The sequence below is a fragment of the Drosophila hydei genome, unplaced genomic scaffold (assembly GCF_003285905.1).
Source record: "Drosophila hydei strain 15085-1641.00,03,60 unplaced genomic scaffold, DhydRS2 tig00000001-arrow-pilon, whole genome shotgun sequence".
Taxonomy (NCBI): Eukaryota; Metazoa; Arthropoda; class Insecta; order Diptera; family Drosophilidae; genus Drosophila; species Drosophila hydei.
In genome coordinates, this window is record NW_022045643.1 from 10,907,347 (window position 1) to 10,932,355 (window position 25,009).

At 36.1% G+C, this 25,009-nt stretch overlaps 2 protein-coding genes across 7 annotated transcripts in view; both read right to left on the minus strand.

Moving 5' to 3' along the window:
- Positions 1–9: 9 nt before the first annotated feature.
- Positions 10–1,852, minus strand: LOC111592810 (putative alpha-L-fucosidase). The gene is made up of 6 exons (XM_023305221.2): positions 1,552–1,852; positions 1,352–1,493; positions 1,183–1,289; positions 654–1,130; positions 176–591; positions 10–114 (listed from the first exon to the last, which is right to left on the minus strand). Exons 1-6 carry the CDS (start codon positions 1,775–1,777, stop codon positions 10–12), a joined length of 1,473 nt encoding a protein of 490 aa, XP_023160989.2. The 5' UTR covers positions 1,778–1,852.
- A 3,120-nt stretch (positions 1,853–4,972) lies between these two features.
- LOC111592816 (MOB kinase activator-like 2) overlaps positions 4,973–25,009 on the minus strand; it is a 41,410-nt gene continuing 21,373 nt past the window's right edge. For 3 of the 6 annotated variants that reach the window (XM_023305234.2, XM_023305231.2, XM_023305228.2), the window contains 3 exons: positions 10,393–10,553; positions 6,186–6,282; positions 4,973–6,119 (listed from right to left, as the gene is read on the minus strand). In XM_023305234.2, the coding sequence (XP_023161002.2) occupies positions 4,997–6,119; positions 6,186–6,282; positions 10,393–10,553 (1,381 nt within the window). In that variant the 3' untranslated portion in view covers positions 4,973–4,996. The other 3 variants (XM_023305233.2, XM_023305232.2, XM_030225731.1) reach the window with 3 other exon arrangements.

The following is a 25,009-nucleotide window of genomic DNA, read 5'->3' on the forward strand; positions in this document are numbered from 1 at the left end:
ATTTTTAACTTAAACTATGGTTATTTTAAAAGTCCATGCATATTCTAGTCCACGCTTATCAATATGATGCTTGGGTGGAAACACTATGTGCACTTTATTGTGACTTGCGGTCCACTGAGAATTGATAAAAGATAATTCGAATATTTAAACAGGGATTATTATAGAGAATATTTACGGTTAATTCGGTATCCTCCATGCCCAGCAGCGATATTTGCGTGGTTTGTCTATTTAAGACATCGCTGTCCACGCCAAAGTCCAGTCCAGTGAGCAAGATATTGCGAAAGACGTTGATGTCCTTGCCCAGTGGATAGATCTCCAGTTCGTTTGTATCGAAAGGATATTCGAGCACAATTGCATAGATGACGGCCTTGGCTGTATTCGACTCCTTGCCCTGGGTGTACCACACATGCGGCGTTAGCGTATCATTCTGATAGATCCACGGCGAACTGCCATAGATGGCCTCGCCATTGATGCGCAGCCAGCGGCCCATGTCTCGCAGACGCTCCTCGAAGATGGGCAGGATCGTGCCATACTTCGTGGGTCCCACATTGATCAAGACATTGCCATTGCAGCTGACCGTCGTGACGATTTCTATAAAATATCTTTGCTTAAGAAAAAGTTCATTAAGGACTGCTCCATCCGCCTAGCCATACCCTTGATGACATCCTTGGAGCTCATGAAGTCCGCCAAGGTCACATCGAAACGCTGTCCCCAGCTGGTGCGATCCAAGGTGAAGGCGTTCTCCCACTTGTGTCGCTGCAGCACACCTGGATTGAAGCGATCGGCGCAGTTGTAGAAGTCGCCATGCATGCAGGCAGTGCCGAAGCCCCAGCGATCATTCGTGACAATCGTCTCCCTAACTGGACTGTCGTTGTAGAGCCAAGCGATGAACTCCTCCGATTTCCAGTATTTGGCTGGCGCCTCCCAGTCGCCGTCTGACCAAAGGATCTCCGGCAAATACTCCTGCACAAGCTCCATCTGCTCCGGGCGCACCTTGTAGTCCACGTAGTGCTGCTGCAGCAGCAGGTGCAACTTGTCATCGATCCACAGTCGATTGAACCACTCGAAGAGCGAGTAGTACAGCCCGAACTTCAGATCCGAGACGCTGCGCACAGCAGCCGCCAGCTCCTCTATGAAATTAGTTATTGTAAAATTTTATAATCAATTATTGATATGACTTACTGATAATATCCCGTTTGGGTCCCACATCGACCGAGTTCCAGCCGAAGCTGTGCTTAGACGGCCACAGAGTGTAGCCATCGTGATGTTTGCTGGTGAGCACAACATATCTGAATAGATATAGAAATCAACATTATAATAACTGAATAGATCTGGTACTAACGGAGCTCACTTTGCTCCGCTGTCTTTGAAGAGCAACGCCCACTGCGTTGCATTGAAGAGCTCCGCTGTGAATTGATCTGCGAACTGCTGATAGGTGAAATCGGGCTTATAATTACGCTGCATGAAGCGTATATAGTCCGGATTGCGTAGATCTAGAGACAACATTTGCATATAGATATACGTATTTAGTTATGCTTGCTACACACTCACTTATCCAGTTGGTCCAGAACCATTCAGAGCCAAAGCTCGGCACAGAGTAGACGCCGTAATGCAGAAATATGCCCACCTTTGCCTCATCGTACCACCTAGGCAACGGTCTCTGATCTAAGCTATCCCAATTGGGCTCATACCTGGTGCGACGACCCGGCGACTGTGCCCAGCTGTCAGCGAATAGCCAAACAAACAGCACTAGAAATGCCCGCCCCAAGCGTGTCATTGCGTCGTATCACTGATTTCCAATCAGAATGTTCCAGTCACTAATTCAGTTTCGCCTAAGTACCGCTTAGCTTCGACCGCAGCGTTCAACTAAACTTGGAGCGAAACGAAAACGAATAATTCGCCCATTACGCGAGTGAGATCAAACAGAGATTAAGAGAAAGAGAGATAGAGAGAGAGAGAGAGAGAGAGAGAGAGATGAGGGCTGAAGCAAGGCAAATTCGTATACACTACAAATGCAGCTATGTCTTATGTTATATATACATTGTATACTCTAGTGAAGTCCTCAAATGTCGGGTAGATTGGATTATTGGATTACTATAACAAAGCAATTAACAACTATACTCGATGCAATCACTTTGATTTGCTAGTTCAGCTTTCAACAGCTAGTTAATTATTGCATTAGCCAGAGTATTTACTATTCGCCAAGACTATTCGAACTTAAAGTGGAACTGGAAATGGAATGGGATGATCATTTACTCATACTTATGCAAATGTGTATATAAGCGTATGTAATGTGTTTGTGTGTGTATGCATGTGGCATAATTTAATTGATATTAATAATATAATTTTGTGTAGTTCTCAGATTTGCAAGATAAACTTGCTGACAATTTGGAAAAACGTTGAATAAGGCAAATATAAATTCCTTTCATGTATGATTGTAAATATGAGAAGAAGAAAAATATATATAATATAAAAGTTTAAAAGATATATATATATATATATATATATATATAATAAAAATGCAAACAAATATGTACAAATATAATAAAAATATAATACAATGATAAAATATAAATATAAGAAAAATAAGTATTTATAGGACACGAATAGTAAGTTTTCTGGACTTTTCTGAACTTTTTATGTCCAGCGCTGCTATTTCTCTCTAAATTCGCCAAAAAACAATTAAAATAACGGGATTTTATCATTACATAGATGATCATATCTTTTAACTTAAGGATAGATCGTACAATGTTCAAGCATACCTTGTAAGCTTCACAGTAGTGCAAACCAGGATATGAGATAAGAAGAGACGGGCTCCACTAGTCTTAACTTTCTGTCAATATTTTTTTAAGAATATACGTAACTCTAAAAGCATCACATACTTTTAAGCTGTTGAGCGTTTATTATCGTTCATGAAGATAGATCGCAATTGACCTCCTCCTCCATGGATAGACCTATATATACGGATATACATTGGCGTTTGGCCAACCGATGATTTTCAATGTTTTAATTAATGTAACCCTTTCATATGTATAAAAATAATAAATAATAAATGACAAAAAATCCAGATGAATATTTCCCATTTTCATTTTCTAATAAAAATACACATTCTCATTTTTTAATTGAACATAACAGTTTATTTTATTATCATTTTGCATTTTATTTTTGTTTTTAATTTTATTTCTTCTTTTTCTTTTGTTTTTCGTTTTGTCTTTTTATAATAAAATGTATCTTTTCTTTCTCTTGAAGTCCCGGTTGGAAACTCGCACTATATTTTGCCTGTTCTATCATTTCCCATAGCATTTCATTGAATGGATGTTTTTAATAAATAGTTCAAAATTTGTTTTTGTTTTGGTTTTTTGGTTTCAACGGTTCTAAAATGTATTTGGATAGGATTTTTTGGTTTAGCTAAAGCCTGGACTGTTCAGTGAGCTGCAAATGGCTCTGGGGAAAGGAGGGCGTTTCGACTACTAACTAGGGAGAAGATGCCCCAACTAATGCACATAAATCATATCACACACACACACATACACATACGCACATACATCTAAACATACACCTACACAGATGCAAACAGCCTAGTAAACACTGAACATTATCTTTTATATATCTATATATATACATATATAGTTTCGTTAAGTTTTTAAAGTAAATTAGCTTCATTGCATTTGGTAATTAAAGTCAATCAAATTCTCAGCACGTTTTCCAACACTTATATATTTACTTTTTGCTTTTTTTTTTGCTACACCTAATATAAACGGGTGCGAATATTCTTTAAAAGAATCGTGAAACGTTTCGGTGCATACAATTTGCATTCGTATCGCTTATAAGAGACTTCGAGAGTTAAGAGTAAATGTGTGTGTGCGTGTGTGCAAGTGTATTCAGATTTGGTTTAGAAATAGTTATACTATATAGAAATACTCTACAAGTTTCAAGTGCTCGAATAGCTTAGGCTTTTACGAATTTGCGAAGCGAAAGTTTAAGACAGGAAAGGAATTGATAAAAAGTAAATAAAACTGTTGAGATAAGGAGCTATGCATGATATATATATTTATATAACATGTGCTAAAGTAAAGCTTTCTTGGTTGTTTATAACAATATTGTATTCTACTTACAGAGCATTTAAAGAAAAACTAACTTTCTATTTTAGTTGAAGTTCAAGAATAAGAATGAGAAGAAACTAAAATACTTGGATTATTTGTGTATTCAAATAACGATTACACACATTTAAATAGTAGTTTAATTGAGGTATAACTGTTAGAAATGAATACTCAACAGAAAAAGTAGTATGTAAAGTGTGGAAGGACTTTCCAGCTGGGTTTTGTTAAAGCTAAACAGTGTGACCGTGCTTCCTTAAAATTGCAAGTGTGAGTTTTTTGTTTTTCTCTTTGCTTCTTTAACATTTATATTCTCTTATAATTTTCTTTTATTACTATAGTTTTTTTAAGTGCCTGTATTTGCCTTTTAGGCTATGCCTTTTAACTGTTATTTGTGTAGCAGTAGATCTCTCTCGCGCTCTCTTCACATCTCTCTCTATTTCTATGCACAGCAACTGCTAGATTATACATGTGTGTGTGTGTGTGTGCTGTATCGAACTCTAAGCAGTAAATTACTCTCTCGTACTCTCAGCAACTGCTTGATTGTACGTGTGTGGGTGTGTGTCTGTGTTCTGTATCGAACTCTAAACAGAAAATTACTCTCTCGCACTTTCTTTACATTTATCAATGCACAGCAATTGCTAGATTGTACGTATGTGTGAGTGTGTGTGTGCTGTATGGAACTCTAAGCAACTGTCGACTATCGACGCTTATCGATAATTGTGTTTTACAATTTGCATGTTTTGTTGTATTTTTTGTTTGTTTTATTTTTACAATATTTTCAACTTTAGGATCATAGAAGTAATAACATTAAATAACATTTTTGCGTAAATCTAGTATTTCTAATGTTTTTTTGTTTGTTTGTTGTTGTTTCTGTTGTTGCTGCTGCTGCTGTCACACTATGTGTTGCTGTTGCCGCTGCCACCGCCTGCTGCTGCCGACGCCGATGCCGACGCCACCGCCGCTGTCGCAGCGCCCGCTGCATTGCACTGTATGAGCCCGCTGTGCTGCGGAGTCGGCGACGCAGCCACCGCCGCCGCCGCTGCTGCCGTCGCATGATGCTGATGCAGGTGGTGCAGATGAGTGTGCGGATGATGGTGGTGATGATGGTGATGGGTGTGGTGATGATGATGGTGGTTCAAGTGATTCAAATTGTGGTTGTTGCTGTTATTGTTGCTAAAATTTAAATGTAATGCGCCGGCCGCACCGTTTGTTGCCCCATTCGGTGGCAATGTGTGGCCGCTGGCATCAGTGCCTGCTGCTGCTGCTGCCGTTGCATGAGGAGGAACTGCCGAGGTGCAGTAGCGCGTTGTATCACCAAATTCGCCGCTGGTTAAATCACCTAGAATGCCGCCCAGTAGGCCGCCGCTGCCGGGCGGCTTGCCGGCTGCGCCCGGCTCCGGTTGCGTGCAAATGGGCGTGGCAGCGGCATCGCCATCAATGAGCGAAGTGCCACAGCTGCTTTGTGAATTGACATGCAGCGCCTCGGCAGAGGAATTGCTATTGTTGCTGTTGCTGTTGCTGCTGCTGTTGTTGTGCGGCTGCTGCGGTTGCTGTTGCTGCTGCTGCTGCTCACAGTTGGATGCAGAGACCGAGACAGAGGCGGAGGCGGATGCTGAGCCGGAATCGGTTTGCGAATCCTGACCGCAGACGCTGTTGTCGTCGGTTAATCGGAGCGCCACCTCCAGGTCGCGCAGCACGTCCGTCTCCTTTTCGTCGATCAGATTGAAGCGGCGATGCAGCGCTGTGAGGTGCATGAACGTCAAATTTAAATGGGTGTGCAAGCCGAGCAGCGCGATTTCTCTGAAATGCGCCGCATACAGATGCGCTATCACATGAAATTGCAAGCGTAAAATCTTTCGGGCGATCGACTCGAACGAGCTCGGAAACTCGTTCGCGTATTTGGTTGGAAAGATCGACTCGTCGCTGACCGTTTTCTGCGTAAAGGTCATCACATAGTCGATGTACTGCGGCGCTGCGACCCGCGTCTTCTTACCCTTCTCATCGAACCATAAGTACGTTCTGCAAGGCAAAGCAAATTCAATCAGAACTCACTCGATATTTATCGATATTTCACGCAAGACTCACCTGTTGCCCGGTCCGGTCATGTCGGCGCAACCGGATTGTGTACAAAATTCACTAATAGTTCCATAGACCAAGTTCACGTGCTCGAAGAGAGCCAGAGCTGTAAGATGCAAGGGGTATATGTCATAAGTAAGGGTATTCATGTTTGAAATAGAAAAGGAATATATGATGTAAGGGTATTCCAAAATAGAATAAGATACGATGGGGCAATTTAGAGAAAATACTTCTGTGTAAATTAGTTATTGGAGATGATCTAAGTAGGGGCAGTCAGGATAGATCATATATAGAATATATACAAAAAAAAGACAACTTAAGTAGCGGCATTCCAGAAAGGTCATATATAAAAAATACTAATTAACGACTATTCAAGAAGTATCATTTAAGAAATATATGTAAAATAATGTAAGGGTATTCAACGTGAATTAAAACACAAAAGTAAGGGTATTCTAAAATAATATGACCGATTTGCGCTGAACTCAAGTTCTTCTGGTAACCAAATTTAACCTTTGCTTTAACTAGTTTTAGCTCAGGGGTTACATTTGTATAAATCAATTGAATTATATTAAAATATTAAATATTATTATTTAGTCAATTAATTTTGTATATTTAAATTTTTTAAATATTTACTGATCTACAGTAGGACAGCAGGACGGATTGTATCTCCATATCACTAATCGGCATATTCCCTTATTTTTCTGTTTTCTCTTCTTTAAAAGTTTCGTAATCCCAAATCTTGAACTAACCTCAATATCATTTTTTGAACAATTTCTTTTCTCTATATACATATATTTATATAATACCTGATTCCATTCTACTCTTAACCACAAACAAATTCATAGTGAACACTTTATCAGCCCTCTCCTTCTCTGTCTCTCACTTTGTCACCCTTTCTCTGTTCCACTCTCTTCCACTTTCCCATGCTTCTTCTTCCTCTTCTCCTCTTATTTGAGTGACAGTTGTGTTTGTATAAACTTGACATTGAAACACACAGCTGGGGGTCGGCGACAGACAGCTCGTCAAAGTTTTATCTTCAGAGGCACGCTCGAAGTATCGTTTAATAGGTCAATGTTAACTCAATATTGGCACAACTGGGCGTCAGAGAGAAAAAAGGGAATCGCTTCGAATATGGGTGGGCGATAATTTTCCTGCATTACGTCAGTCCAAATTGCATTATGCGCTGAACAAAGAGATGCACACAGAACGAGGCGGACGAGGGGAAGAATTGAAATGACTTGGCCAATGAAATCATTTTTAATGGATAGGGGCAAGGCATAAGTATATATACTCATATATATATTTAAATACATGTGTTTGCTCTTCGTATGCATGTATTTATTTTTCCTCTATCTGTATGAAGTCAACTTCTGCCCCGATTGTTTACCATGTGACCTCTCGACCCCCGCCCCCAGCTGGTGGCACTTTGCAGTCGATTATTAAGAAAATTTATAATCAAAGGCGTAGCAGAGCCGGAGGCGGTTGCCAGGGGTATGATGCCACGTTACATTCTGCTGAAACAGTGCCAATTATTCTAAAGGCTGCAAACGGCATCTTCTAGTGCGTTAATTTCTATTTGCGTACCTATCATTATTTTCGATGAGATTAACACAGGATGATGTAATATCTGACAAATTGGTGCGAGAACACGAGTGCAGAGATGACGGCGATGATGATGTGGATAATCATGCCAATGATGTAAGCTAGTATTTCCAATTATATTTAGGACCACCCACAGAGTGATTAACTGGAGCACAGCAGAAGGACGTAAGTCCAAGGCTTAATTAGAATTCGCTTGGCATATTGAGGCGATTGCAACTAGAGATACTTAGGAAACATTTACTTTAACTTTGACTTGAATTTAGATAAGCAAACGATAGACTTGAAGATACAACATTTGTTTCATTTGATACAAGCTCATTTCATTTAGCTCGGGTATTCCATAGTCGAGCGCTCTTGATTGTTTACCCAGAGAATAACATTTGATGGATATTTAAGTTTGATCAACTTTAAAGTTCAATTGAAATATTTATGAAATATGTAAGCTTAGAAAAAATGCTTTCATTAAAATAAATAAATAAAAAATAAATGGGAAGGAAAAACTAAATGAAATTTAGTTGAACTTGGAAATATGAATTCATAAAAGATAACCAAACCAAAGGTAAATTAAAATATTTTCAATATTTAAATTAAAAAAAATTTAAAATATTTAAAAACAATTCAAATTTGAGTACTGAGAGAAAAAACAGTAATAAATTCTAAACTAAAAAATTGAAACCTATCACAATAAAAGCAAGTAGCTAAAAAAAGAAAAAATAAAAATAAAAATTTTTGTTGTATTTTAAGCTCAGGTAATTCCAATTCTAAGTTACGAGCAAACAATCGACGCGACACGTCTCGATCTAGACCTCGAACCTGTGCTCCAGCTTAAGGTAGGTCTTCAGTTTTGCAAGTCTCGAAATATAATTGCTGTAGACACTTAAGACTCATATAATACTGGGTTTATAGACCTATATAATTGTTCTAAGGCATTTAAATGCTTACACCATACAATTTGATTCCTAAGTCATTCTTAATCTTGAGCTCATCAGAGTAGAAAACGACCGAGCAATTTAATAGCGACTTATCTCAAGGTAATTATTGGAGAATAGCGAATTTGAATACTCGTTCACGAGTTAAAAGGCAAGTATATTGGCTTTCATTTCATTCTTTCATTTATATTCAAATTAAATATTCATTAGAAAAAGTTATATACCAAATTATGCGGTTCTACATTTGACAAGCAGATATATCGATATTTATCGATACTTTAATTTGAGATAAAAGCTATAAAATTCTATATATATTATATTTCAAGTGCCTAGCTATTATAGTTTGCAACATTTTCTAATACGGCTCTAGATAAACGGACAGAAACTGAAGAGGCATCGATTTCATTTCCTAATGTAGAATATCTTTATGCAGGTCAGTCGACTTTTGCACCTGTTCTGCTCGCCAAACAGTTGTCTGTTATAAGAGGCGAAGTAGGCTTATAATGTATAAGTTAAATGCCAGGTAAGAGGCCTCAGTTGAGCTGCATCCATTCAAGTTTTAGGCGATATCTCTAGCTGTGCCTTTTGGAAGGCAGCTTCCCATTGTTAACAGCCAATCGGCACGTTCTAAGCCCAGTTAGTTGAATCAGCCGCGAATGAGAGCTACAAACTGATCTCCGTGTGGCCAGAAGTCACGAGGTTCAAATACCGAACGACTTGCCTATCAAACATTTATAATCACACGGCAGCAAAACAACAAAAAGCTAACAACAATTTATAGATGAATGGACAAACAATTCGAGTAAATCATAAAGCGAATATCACGTGAAAGAAACACGCACACAATCAACAGGTGAGTACGGGTAGCAATTGAGTGTTGGACTGCGAGATAAGTAGAGTTGACTATGAGACTGAGAGATACCCTGCACTTAGAGGAGAAACGGCTCACGAAAAAGTTAAATATGGAATAATAAAAAATATTAGGAAATAATAAATAAATTAAATTAAATAAATATAAATGATATATATATAAAATAACTATAACAAAAATTATTTATTTAACAGATTGCTATCCAATATATAAGAAATATCCAATACTTTCCTTAGATTACCTTTTAGGTTCAGATATATCTAGATATATGTTCCTATTAACTGCCAACTTAGGCACAGCTGTAATATACCCTTATTGGTCACTCACTAAATATGTAGGGTATTCAAGATAAATACATGATTTAATTTCCTGAACACTTATTTGAATTAAGTTCTCTCACACTATATTATTTCTAGAATATACACTGTAAGACTTCATTTATTTTATAGTACATCAACAGGAACTTAAACTTAATGGATCTATTTACTCTTGAGTTGTACTTTAACAAAATAAAAGTAAGTTTAACATGCGCAATTTAATACACCTCGCTAGTCATTTACCAGGGTAGTAATCAGCTCATGCTATCTCATAGAACATATCTTTAAAGTCATTGTACTGTAGTTTTCAAACAAGTATACCTGATCAGAGATATCTACTAAAACTTATATCAAGCTATGGCAAAAAATCAAATATCTCCTACTTAGCTAGGTAGACCGAGTGTTTATAAAATACACTTGATAAGTGCTCTACTTATGTATGCCCTTTTCAAGCTTGCGTCAAAAATACAGGGTATCTTTTGATCTCCATAACTTACTGTGTGAGGCTAGCCATTCATTGTAGTCCAACCCAGCTGGAAGATCGACAAGGGCTTTGAGATCAGCTTCAGGTAGTTTGCGTTCAAGGACGCTCTCCTCCAAATACAATTTGGTGTCTGTTGAGTTTTGATCGCCATCGCGCTCTTTGCGACGCGCCTTTCTGCAATGAGACACAAAAAAGACAGGGTATTGTTAGCAAATGGAATCGGAACACGAATATAGACATAGCTATGCATATATATATATATATATATATAGATGTATGTAGTTGATTTATGATAGGCCTAGCGAAGTTCTCACCCAGCTACGCATAGAAATGTATCGACCGAGTCCTGGGCATAGCGGTACAGTGTGCCTATGGTATCACCAATTTTAGAGGGTATCGTTGTCACTTGCCACATAAATCGCGCGGTACGCAACAAGCATTTGAGCACAAACGAGGCGGGCGCGGAGCTGTTGGCTGTTGCACTGGATCTTTCCGCTTTGGCTGTATCTATAATAGGTTCTGATTCGTATTCTAATGTTGTTTTTATTGAGGCTGTTGCTAATGTTGTTGCTGTTGTTATTGTTGTTCCTTTTATTATTGTTGTTGGCACCTTAGTGTTTGGCGTTACTTTCATTTTTTGGTATTATTCACATTGCTTTGGTCTGTTTTTGCTTCTTTTTCCTCGACTTGCCTTTCCGGCCAGCTCTGCAAATGCGTTCAAAATGTTTGCTTATAACAACTGACAGACCGCACAACCTACTCCTCTACACACACGCACACACACACACACACTCACATGTCTTATCGCTCGACGGTAGCCAACAACAAACCAAACCAAAAAAACAACTTCAGCCGACAATCGAGCAATGAGAAACCCCGTCTGTCCCTGACTGGGGTTATTATGCACATGTCTATATACTAAATATCATAAATATGTATATATATTATATATAAAATATAATTTGTAAGCGTATATAGTACAGTTCTTGATAGCGTTCGCTCCCACTCCCTCTCTCTCTCTATGTTTGGATCGCGAAAAGAACTTGCGCAAGCTTTAGCGGCATTAAGGCTACAATTTGTTCTTGCTTTCACTCGGTTTAAGCGATACGATAGACTTCAGCACCTTGAAGATTGCTTTAGTTAGGCCTCGACCGACAAAGACTTAATAAACCATAATAAATATTATTTTTTACACTTCAGATAATATTAATTATGTGTCTGGCTTTAGACAGGAACTAGGGAAGAGAGTGAGAGAGGGAGAGGGAGAGGGAGAGAGAGTAGAGAGTAGAGAGTAGAGAGTAGAGAGTAGAGAGTAGAGAGTAGAGAGTAGAGAGTAGAGAGTAGAGAGTAGAGAGTAGAGAGTAGAGAGTAGAGAGTAGAGAGTAGAGAGTAGAGAGTAGAGAGTAGAGAGTAGAGAGTAGAGAGTAGAGAGTAGAGAGTAGAGAGTAGAGAGTAGAGAGTAGAGAGTAGAGAGTAGAGAGTAGAGAGTAGAGAGTAGAGAGTAGAGAGTAGAGAGTAGAGAGTAGAGAGTAGAGAGTAGAGAGTAGAGAGTAGAGAGTAGAGAGTAGAGAGTAGAGAGTAGAGAGTAGAGAGTAGAGAGTAGAGAGTAGAGAGTAGAGAGTAGAGTAGAGAGTAGAGAGTAGAGAGTAGAGAGTAGAGAGTAGAGAGTAGAGAGTAGAGAGTAGAGAGTAGAGAGTAGAGAGTAGAGAGTAGAGAGTAGAGTATACCGAGTAAGGAAGCAAAAGATACAGGCAGTCAGACAAACTGGGAGAGAGAGATATAGAGACAAAGAAAAAGAGAGAGGAAATGTAGACTAGAAAAACATATAAAATAGTAGAGCATAGTCATGTCATAGTCAAGTCCAAGGCTCTCCACTCTCGACAATCAAATGACGTAGTTAAGAGGTTCCACGGAGTTACTAAAGTATTGAAAGCAGTTTTCAATAAAGCTTTGTGCCTCTCGCTGTTTACACACTTCTTAAAGGAATATAGAGTATTATGAAGGAGAATTACAATTTGTCAATTTAAATAAGAATTCCAAAAAGAACTTAACGCAAAGACTTTAGAGCTCGCATATTTGCTTTCGGTTCCTAATGAGCATGGACTATGTAATGATATAATGTATCATAATAGTGCTTAAGTAGATCACAAATAATTTGCTTTTAGATAAGACAAAGCCCCAAAAACGAACTCGTAACGCTTTCTAAGCTTCAACAAACTAACATAGAACGCAGTCTGTAAGAAGACGCCCAAAATCAACAACAAAAAAAACTTGTTCCATTTGCTCTATTTAAATAATTGCTAAACTCCCGATCTTTGGGCATGTATATGAATAGAGATAGAGTCACAGAGAGAACAGCGCAACGAAGCGTATTGACCAAATTATTGCGATAAGAGTGGGTTCCATATACACACATATGGAGATATATAGTATATAGATATATATATATATATAGATATATATGTAGTTGGGCGTATATATTATGATTATTTGCTTGGGTAAACAGGTGAACACAATCGAGTCGTCAGTTCAGTGGCCTCTCCATTGTCTGACTGAGGCGATAATGAAAAACTTTGCTTACAATTCGACCTCATTGTCAATTTTCAACAACAAAAGCAAAAACAAAAGGGCGAAAAACAACGCAAGTAAAAATGGTAAAAATGGAAAAAATTAAATATTCATGGACAAGGTCGCCCTCTGATAACATGATTGGAAAACGAGCTGTGCTACCCCACAGAAAGCTCTTTGGAGCTGCCCTCGCTGGGACCCTCGTTCCTCAATCTCAAAAGCGACCCTCGGCCACATTTCAATTTCCATTTTTCAATTTCAATTTCAATTTGCAGCTGACAAATTGCGTGTCAGGAGTTGGAAAGGTCGTCTCTTAATTCAAGTGCACCTTTTGTTCGCATTACCTGCTATCGCAGGTGTGGCATTATTTCCTGAAATTACAATTTAAGGAATTGGAGCAATAGCACTTTCCATTACCTAAATGGCGACATCAAGGTCTACTGCTCTAACAGTTATCGAACTACGCTTTAGGAAGCGGGGTTCTAAATCGATTTTTATTGAATTTTATTTAATTTATATTTATTATTTTAAATTTTATTATTTTATGCTAATTTTATAGATTTTATAAACAAATTTCCAATTATTAACTTAAATCATTTTTACAAAAAAAAAAACCAATTCGTATAAAAAAAATTTAAAATAAAAAAAAGGTTTGCCTTTCCTTGTTATTAATAAATATATAATAATATATTAACAATAAATAATATTATTAATATTAATAAATAATATATTAAAAATTTGGCCTTTAATGGATTTTAATAAATATTTGTTCTCATTCATTTGTGTTATTTGAGTAATTTTTTTCTTCTAATTTTTTTTTTAGATTTTTTTTCTGTTTTTATAATAATAATAAAATTATTTGTTTAATTTCTTTTCTTAATTTTTTAAACGATTTATTATACATTGTCTTTAATATTTACTTTTTTTTTACTTTTTATACGTCCATTTATATTTTGTAACTTTTATTTATTTTTTAGTTTATTTTATAGTTTTCTTAAAATTTTTTTTTTTATATTTTTGTCATTTGACTATTTGTTTTTATTTTTCATGTTTTTGCTTCCTGTTTTGCTTTTTATTCTTATTATTATTTTTGTTTCATTTTTACTTTATTTATTTTTATTTTTTTGTACTATAATTTAATATTTTTGTTATTATTTTAGTTTTATATAAAACATTGTTAATAAATTATTAAATTAACAATTATTCCCATGTGTACAGAAAAGATTATTTAAATATTTAAATATTAAGAATCTTTTAGACTTCCCAATTTTTAGTCTCTCTTTAAGGCTAGTTGATGGTTCAGATTCCTTCCTCCGTCAAGCTCAATATGAAAAGTCAGCATGACGTGAGGCCAAGATATAAATTAAAATTCAAGTCATATTTCAGATTGAGCTTATATAGATTTTTATTCAGATTAGATTTAGATTATATCCAGGTAGGCTTATCAAACACTTTTATCGCGTCTCGCAGTTTCTTGACCTATGCGAAGAGAAAGAGCTGACGAACTGTTTTTGAATATGATGAAATTTGAATTATCGCTCGATATCTTATTGGCTTCAGAGCATAAAGATTAGATAAATCACTTGAAGGAATATGTTGAAGCATTGTTATATAAATCAAATGCACTTTCGATAGGATTTATAATATACGATTAGCACTAATCTATCGATTGTCCGCTTATCATATCGATTGTCAGGCGAAAAACACGAATTTATGGGATTGAAACTTTCGCACACGCACACACACATATACATATATATATATATATATATATATATATATATATATATATATATATATATATATATATATATATATATATATATTTATACATATATATATATATATATATATATTTATACATATATATATATATATATATATATTTATACATATATATATATATTTTTTTTACGATGTTATATAGTAGAAGAAGCAGAATAAGGAGAGACCTCGAATCGTTTGCACAGAGCAGACCGCAAATAAATTGGCACGTTGAACTTTTATGTCGCATTTCGATGTCGCAATCGGCCAGAGACTGAATGCGAAATAGCAAAAGCCTCGCACGACATGCCGAACTAGCGATAAATAAAACAAATTTTGAACTCATAATATCCGTATAACTTGAACATGATAAAGCGTTCCTCTACTTTAGGGTCCCGACTACTACAAGAGATTAGCAATTGCTTTGGGGCGCGCGCTCTGCTCAGCTGAGCTGAGCTGCTCAACTGCAGTGGCACCTGACTCAACTCAATATTTATTCGACACACGGGCAAAGGCTTTTCGCTCTTCGAATTTTGCTCTACGCTTCTGTATTTTCCTTGCGTTCTTTTCCTATTTTAGGTGGCATATGCATTTGCTCACACACCTCCACAATAATGATTCTCCCTCCATTAGCAGTTGTGTCCCCTCCAAAAAAAAAATTGAATTCGTAATGCGGTAGTCGGCATGACCCTGAGACCATATGTTGCGCCTATATATACCCCACCTACTCCTGCCTCCCACACTCTCGCCCTCTCTCCCGCGCTCTCTCTCCCCACATTAGATAAGTGCAATTGTTTCCCCTGCCCTGCGCTGTATATACATATGTGCTCCATTTAGTGCAAAGTATTTCCATATACGATTGATCCATCAATTTAAAAAGCTTTCGACTGTTGCCACATATGATAAAAACAAAAAACAATTAGGGAAATACGAGTCGATATATTTTGATAGAGCTCAAATTTGTTAGGAAGTTGATCGAAAAATATATATAATTATAAATTATATATGTATTACTATATACCTATATATTAGATAGAGCTTCATTTGGGAATATACAGAAAATTTCATATAACATCAATATTATTTAAAGAACTTTTCGAACTTTGAAGTTCTCGGAAATTGGAAATAAAAATATTCGTTTCATATTTACAAAATATCAATTCAAGAATTCTGACAAGCTCAGCATGCTTATAACATATTAATGGTGTTTGGAGACAAAAAAGAAAAATTTGCTTTCAAATAGATCAAAAATAAATTTATTTAAAATTATCAAATAATTGAGAAATTCGAAAATAAAAGATTTTCTAAAAGAGTTTAAAATATTTATGACAATATAAAAATGCAAATATTTGTTTTAATATTATAATAAATATCAGATTTAGATATATTTCTATATATAAATATTGCAGATTTCAAAAGTCGACTTGAAGAAAATCTAAAAATATTTCTCAATTCTGATCTGACTTATGGAATTCTTAGTTCATTTTATAATCGCTCTAAACTTTGTATTTCTAAAGGAAAATATAATTTTATATTGATAAATTTCACATATTTAGATATAGATATTTTTATTTTTATCTTAGGCTATATATATATTATGTCATGTATGATATTATTTAATCAAATTTAGGCAGAGATATAAATTTAATCTAAGCATTTTTGTGGCTCTTATGGGATCAAAGCTACCGAAATGTAGTTTGACTTAGATTAAAAGCAAATATAAATCATGCATAGCTATAAACAATTAGTATTTAATAAGAAATTTTGAATATATATCTGTATATTATATATTTATGTGATCGAAGACATATAATATGAATAATCAGTCTATTCAGTCAATAATAGATTCAGTGCTCTATAGATTCTTATAAATCAAATAATATATATATTTATATATAACCCATTTTTGCTGCGATTACCTTTTATATAGGCTGAGCAGATGGCAATTTATACACATGACATGATAACAGTGAGCAAATCATTTAGTTTCGATTGATTATTTCTATTTTTCATATGCGATTTAACAAAATCGTGTGTTTATGCTCGCCGATTATGATGCGAGAGTCGATTGTTCTGTTTCGGGAAAACCAGAATTTGGCTGCGGATGTTTTTTTGCTGATGATGAAATACTATTGTGACTGACAGCAAAATTGTTTATAGATTACAGCGAAATGGAAATGGAATTACGATGTTAAAAAAGTTGGGGGAAAAAGGTATTACCTAATAGGAGAGACAATTATGAATATGGGGTTGCCTAGTAACAAAGCAAGCAACGAGAGACAAAGAGGTTCCTTCTTTCTGTTAACTGATATCAACAACAGGTGTATGTGTGTGTGTGTGTTGATGATGTTGAAAGCAATTGCGACGCGTCGTGTAAAAGGTGCCCACAAAGTGTTGAAACGGCAACAACAATAACAACAACAATAGATAGCTGATATTGTAGTAATAGCTGCCTCGTCTGATAAGTTAATGGCCATAAAAAGCTTCACAAAATAAACTGTAACAGCCATGTCGGAAGATGGGGCAAAGTAAGTAAGTAGTAAACAGGTTAAGAAACTCATTGTCCGATAAGATATAGTCAGGTTACACACTACACAGCAGAGAAAGAAAACGAAGGAAAAACTACAGATTGAGTTCAACTGTAATCCCAAAAAGGAAGCACAAGTCTGAGTTCTTTGAAACATATTCGTACAAAAGAATATATAATTATATAATATAATAATAGACAAAGAAAAGAGCTGAAAAAATCTTTTGTGTTCCAAGCAAATTACTCACAGCAAATCGTAGCCGTGCAACGCCGCTTAATGTCTTTAAATCTAGCAACAAATTAAGAGTTGGAAATGCCAGTAACAAGTCGATGAAATTTGATTTTTTTACATTTTCTTCTTCTGTTCATTTGGTTCATGAGTTCAGTCGAGTTGGATGTAAACCTAGATCCTCAGAACTCAATAGAACTCATTGTTCAATTTAGAGTTTCAAATTTAATTGAACTTTTAAATTTAGATAAGCAGTCGATGCCTTAAAGTTTCTGGTGTAAACTAAATTGCCTTAAGTGTTCACTAGTTGAACTAGTTCATGAACTCTACTTGACTGAACAGTTAACCATGAAGTATGAACAGTTATTTAGTTATTTAATAGTTATTGTTCATATGAACTAGCAAAAATAACAAGTTGGAGTTTCGAATATATTTTACTTTTTGATTTTGAAACAAGTTCTGGAACTACGGAACTCGCTTCAAAAATTGTGTGAACTGCAAAGTTCAAGCAATAGTAAAATAAAGGAATCATTGATAAGTAATTGAATAGCTCGGTTTGCTGAACAAATTAAGTACTTCATTTTTGTGACATGTTTATAGATGCCAGATGCAAACTCCACTTGTAATGCCTTTCAATATACAAAGAAACAAGAACTGCCTTAAGACGTTTCCCTTTTAATAAGTCTTACAAAAATAATCGAAATGATGAGGTTGACGACGATGATGATGGTGATGTAATATCGCTTCGAACATAAATGTGGGCACACGACTTTCAGTTCGAATTTGTTAAAGTAAGCGTCGTAGGCAAGAGAAACAACGACCCCGATAAAAAAAAAAAGCAATTGAGTCATCGGCATGAAAACGTGACAGAATAATGGCACAACATAAAAGACCGATTGATATATATATATATTTGTATATGCATGAATGCCATTTTATTCACAATATCGTATTACAGATGATAAAAAGTGCCAGAGGAACGATATAGCAAACCCTTAAAAGTCTTGCTACTAGATACTAAATTCCTTTAATTGTTCTACGGCTTCGAGTTAATTCATCTCAATTTGAGATCAAACTGGTTTTATAATAATAAAATTTATATGTATATAGTCAGTGACGTCACGTTTGACACTGACTTTCTCGCTTATAGGGATTGGACTCGGTTGAAATATTCGTTTTAGCAGTCAATGCAGCAAAATTGACACGATTAATTGAATAAAGTCAATCTTAATTGGGGAGGGGTGGCGTTATGCTACATATAAAAGTGATTTTCGCATATGCGTATAAATTATCATTGTGTAAATCGAACGATTGCACTCTTAATTAATGTCAATTTGTGAGTCAACGATGAAGCACTGCAGTCGCAATGATTAGAAACTTAGTGCGGAATACGCTTGAAGTAATCTTTAGATTGAAAGCATCGATAATAATAATAAATGTTTTATAAATGGCATAGAATAATTCATAGATAGGTATAATTTCAATAATTGTTGCGTATTTCAGATTCAGTATGCATTTGCATTTGTAAATATTGTTTCTGTTAACTCAAAAGTTCAGTTTTACTCTAAGTCAACTCATGACTCATTGCAAACTATCGAAACATTTGCGATGAACGATTAATTTCTTCAAGTGTGTAATGCGATCACGTGAAGCGCTGCATACAAATACTGAAATACACTCACTCACACTCACACAAATGCAGACGCGCTTACGCACAGCTGTATGCAAACATAACTGTAACTGCATGAGTGAAAAGAGAGCGAAATCCCATGTACAGACGCATTGGCGTCAATTGATTGGTCAGGGCAAGTCAGGGACAGGGCAGGGGCAAGGCACGAACAGCGAAAACGTAAATGTAACGTGTGTCAAATGCGACAAGTTTTTTTTTTTTTCTGTTTTTTTGAAGGTTACGAACGATGGAGAGGAGTGGGCGGCGCTTGGACAATCGAGCGCGGTCCGGTTGTATTAGCGGGTGACCGGGCGAGCGATCGATCGCCGAACGCGTTTTTCAAGTCCACTTCACGCTTGATGTTTGATGTCACTTGGTCAACTTGTTTGGGGGTTTGATTTTTTCAGACTTTGTTGTTGTTTACTACGTGTTTTACTTTGATTCAGTGGGCTGGTTAGTTGCTTGGCTGGGCAGGGGCTGCAGCATTCAGCTGCAAATTCAAAGTTCACAGCAAAGCTTTCAATTGGGTTTCATTTAATTTGATTTATTTTTTTTTCGCACAATCAAGCACAGACACACACAGAGAGACAGACACATAGGCACACAGAATTTTTGTATGCGCGCACCGTTAAATGGAGTAGGAAGAGGAAGCGATCGTTGCGTCAATTATGTACAATTTGTTTGATTATTATGTTTTTGGCATTTTTTCTCGTCTTATGATGGGGATTTTTTTATTTTTTTGCTTTTTTCTACAGTTTTGTTGTTTGCGTGCGCGCGCGCTTCACCGTCGGCAGCAGCAGAATCAGAAGACTGGCTGACGCGACCGCGCACCTTAGCCATAGCGCAGTTCGCTTTGTTTTTTGTGCGTGTGTGTGTGTTAGAACAGAGAGCGGGAGAGTGAGAGAGCGTGCGTATTCGCCTGTGTTCGTGTTCGTGTGTGTGAGTCGAATCAGCTGTGGGCGTGCGCGCTCAGACGTTTGACGCTCATTGCACTTTGAATGAAATTTGTAACGGTAGTGTGCTTTCCAATTGGATTGCGCAAATGTTAACCACGACAGCGCACATAAATTACATACGTTATGCAAAACTCTGCGCTCGACGATCTACCTCTGCTATTGCCTGCTGTCGTCTGCAGCTGAATGACGCACACAAATGCCCCAAAACATGCGCCGGCTGCTGCTTTTGGTGCTGCCGCTGTCGATGATGACTGCGACAGACAGTGAGCGCATTGCAAGAAGAAGAATCACAACTTACGTTCTGTCTGTAAGCGTGCGACAATAAAACAGCTGCGCTGACGGCAACAGCAACAGCGACAGCGCTGTCAGCGAAAACTAAAACAAAATGAAAATTTAAAGCAGAGGCAAAGTCAAAAGTTTCTGTACAGCACGCGCGCATATATATGTGAACATTTGCGTGTGTGTGAGTGTCTGGTGTTTCTGTGGTCCAATTATGTGTGTGTTTGTTAGTGTGTGGACAGAGTACCTGTGCCTTTTGCCAAGTTCAAAATTATTTAAAACAATTAATATTCATTTTTCTTAAACATTTTCAATTAGCTGCAGCACAAATACCCCCACTCCACCGATCTCCCCTTTGCCCATTGAATCTATACCCCTCGAATGAAGGTGTCAAAAACGTTCAGTCATAAATTAATGAATTAAGGAAACGAAAAGAGAATCAGAATAAAAGCTAAATGATTCGTAACTGATTTATTTAGAGTATATTAAGATGTTAGTCATCCACATTTTTCATTTAGAATAATTAGTAGCCCATTTAAGATACGAGGCAAAACAAACACAAAATATTTATGTGAACTAGAAGTTCTCAGTTCAAAAAGTGGGCTAAACCAGCTCCAACAAATCGAAGTAACGGCACATTTTGGAAATAACCGTTAAACGTGTTTCTTACAGCGCTGATATCTGATCAGATCAATCAAGCGCTTACAATCGTTAATCGATGAATTCATATCGAGCATCCATTGAATTGTATTGAATGTGAATTAAATTGATTTTGCAAGGAAGCAAATTTCTTTCGTTTATTGTTTGTCTACACTTTCCGCAACTGATGGCTGATCTAATCAATGAAAAGCTTCGCGATTGAGCTTTCAAGCAATTGTTATCGACACATATCTACATATACATACATATGTATGTACGTATAGAGGAGAGCGGCACAGTGTGCAAAAACAATTAGTAAATTGCTTAAATTGGGATGTTGTCTACACGCGTTTTTATTGATTTCGCATGTTTCTAATGATGGTTAACGGCCGAATAAATAAAAAGCAATATATGTAGAGTCCAAGCAGCAAAAGCCCATGGCAATATGTTAATCTATTAAAGCCACGCTCCATTTACGCTATAGGCGCGCAAGAGAGAGAATAAGAGAGCGAGAGAGAGAGAGAAGGGGCTATACTACAAACAAATAAGTGTGTCACAATTAACAATACAGAATTACGCGTTAATCAAGCGCAAAGACACAAGCACTCACATGCATACGTACAAACATACTTGTATGTATGTAGCGAACAGACAGTTTAATTATGTTTTGGGCGATGTTGAGCCACTGTCGTTGCGGATGCGGATGGCGTTTCAATGGTAAATGGTAAATGGCCAAAAGCTGCGATATGAATCAGCTGCTGCCAAAAGTACGCAATTTCCTATATGTTTTTATTGTTGTTGTTTTGTAGTTTGTCTCACTGTTGTTGTTGTCGTTGTCACTGCTGCTGCCACTGAGAGACAAAACCAGCCATAAATTGCAAAGTACCGTTTTGACCGCGGCACTCAGTTAGCATACTAAAGTAAAGAAACAGAGAAAAAATAAACAAGAATCGCCCGTTGCGAGAGCGCAACTAAAGAGACGAAAAGAGAGCCAATGCATCACAGTGGGAGGGAGAGCGTGAGTGCCCAGCGATGACAGCGGATTTCTTATGTGTGCGTGTAGATGTGGATGTAATAACTTGTGAGTCATGCAGCGAGCGACGTTAATGTCGTTGATGATGAAGGTAAAAATCAACAAAAATTATAATAATAATAATAATAATGGAAAGTATTTAAAAAAAGAGAGACGGCGTACATCTAGACAGTTATATAGATAGATAGACTGTGATGATGTTGTTGATGGGGCGATAACATGTGGTTAAATGGATTAAAAAAGGCGTGAAGCACACCGAACAACAAAATCAAAAGAGAGTGAGATAGCGTACGGGTGGGGGGAGGTAAGGAGGGCGAAAACAAAAGCAGAAGCGTATCAGTTAAATGAGCCGCAGCCGGAACTTGACGATGGTTCGTTCATACAAGCGCCATTCCAGCCTCAAGGTGAAGTTTTATGAGTGCTGCTTCTTTTTTTTTTCTTTCTTGTATCTCTTTTGCATGTGGGCGAAATTGAAAATGAAATAGTGAAAATATATTTTTGTGTGTGCGTGTGTGTGTGTGTTTAGGTCAGCTATTGCGATTTATATAAACTAAAACAAATTATAGGCTCTTGCTTGTTGTTAATGAACTTTTTTTCATGCTCTTTTTTTGCTCTTGAATTGATGAGTTTCACTTGCAATTTACCTACTGCGAAGTTAACGGATGTGTGAGTTAACAGAGCACTGTTATGTTTTTTAGATTATACACATATACAGCTTATTGGTCTGCTTACATTGCAACTGATCGTAACATAATAACATAGCAATGTTAAGTTATATATGGCATGACATATTTACCTACATATATATGCATAACAAGCATCTGTCCAGTTGTGTCTACTACGTATGTCTATAACAGAGCTCTGTTAGCTTACTGGGGGATACGATCATTTAGCAAGTTCTAATAAGATAATATCATTACCGTTGACAACTCAAATGTATTAGTTTTATTATAATATAAAAGGATTTTTTGCATTTGACGCCAACAATTATCTAACATTAAATTAACTGTATTCTCCCGTCTAACAGTTTACAGTTATTTGCAATTCAAAAGTCTGGTTGGGAACTCATTCATTAAGCACAAGTTCAAATTGGACTCCATTGTCATACTTTTTGGCATCTTTTTACAAAGCTCGATTCTTGGAAACAGAAATTTCCGTTGACCTCTGGCGCTCTGCCATTGGCCATTGGCCATTGAGGCCAGCCCCCGCCGGAGTTGTGTTCCAAATTTTGTAACAGATGCCAGAAGAGCTAATGGACAAATAATTACACTCAGTCACAAGAGCAAGAAACGCTTTTTGGCCTGACTCAGAGTGGGGCATTTGCACAGGGAGGGGCGATTTATCCAGTTGGTTTTATGTCAATTGCTTATGCATAATTACCGCTATAGAATAGAATAGACAAACGACATTTGACAACAGTAACAAATACACTGAAACAAATTTCTAGTGACAAAGTGAGAATAACCAAACGTTCTCAAATTTTATATTAAAAAAAATTGATATATATTTTTTAAATAAATAATTTAATTTAAATAAGTTAAATATATGCATAATAAAAGTTAAAACTTAATTTAATTTAATATTTATTTTTTTTTAAATTTGATTTGATTTAATAAATTAGCAATAAAATATAAAAGTAAAAAATATTTATTTAATATTGTTTTTTAGATTATATTTTATATTAGTTTAATATGTAATAATTATTGAAATTGTTAATACAAGATTGAATTTCATAATTAAATAAGCAAAATAATAATTAATAATTTCAATCAATTATTGCTTATTATTTAATTATAAAATTTATTTATCATTTATTTATTAATATTGAATATTATTATTATATTGAATATTATTATTATTATATTATTTTATTTAAAAAAATTTTTTTTAATCATTTTAACTGACATCACCATTCCTTACTCTGTTTAAGGTTTACCTACTCCCAACTTCTCCTCCTTCTCTTCCTCTATTGTCATACAAGTTAATTAGCTATTTCATACTCTTCAAGCCGACCTCGCTATGTTGGAATTTGTCTGCAATCTGTAGTTCCTGCTGCTGCTGCTGCTGTTCGGGGGCATCCGGTATTAAGCGTTCTACCTGGTTGATCTGCGAACTGCGAACTGCTCTCATCTTAAGCTGACAGTTGTTGCAGGAGAGATCAGCGAGAAGAAGAAGAGATGAGGAACAGCTTTTGATACGCCTGCTGACTCGACTAATTTTTGAAACTTTTTGTCTTTGTCTTTGGCTGTGGCTTTGGCAACAGCTGTTGACCAATTGGCCATCTTGGGAAGTCATTAAGTGGCCCACAGAATGTCAATGAACGACGTTGTCTCTGCGCTGAATTGGAGCAACAGGTGTTGGCTATGAGCATGCAGAGGCTAAAGATTCTTTGCTAAATATTAGCTCAAGCTCAGATCAAGTTCAGGTTTAGGTTCAGGTTCGGGTTCAGGTTCAGGTTCAGAGCAGCTGTTCTCGAGGTTAATAACCAGCCGATAAGTGCAAGACAAGCTCTCAGTGCTAAGTGTTATATATATATAACGTCATTTGTCATATATGTATTATAGCAGTTGTCACAGTGTTATACACACATATATAACAGTGGTCACACTGTTATTTTTACATGTATTTAACACTAGTCAGACCCAGAGTTGCCAGATTTTGCAAACAAGAGCAAGCTAAACTATAGAAATGCAATTTATAATATTCTTATTAACTTAAAGTTAACATAAAAATTAAATTAAATAAAAATATCCAACAGAATTAAAAATAAATTAAAAAAAAGGTGTATAAAACTATAAAAAAAATTGTTTAAAAATATAAAAATGATTTAATAATTTATATAATTTAATAATTATATTAATAGTAGAAACATAAAATCGAACTATCAACAAAAGAATTTACATTAAATTTTACTTAATCATGAGCAAATCTCGCCAAGTCCCTCAAAGTTGGCAACACTCACGACT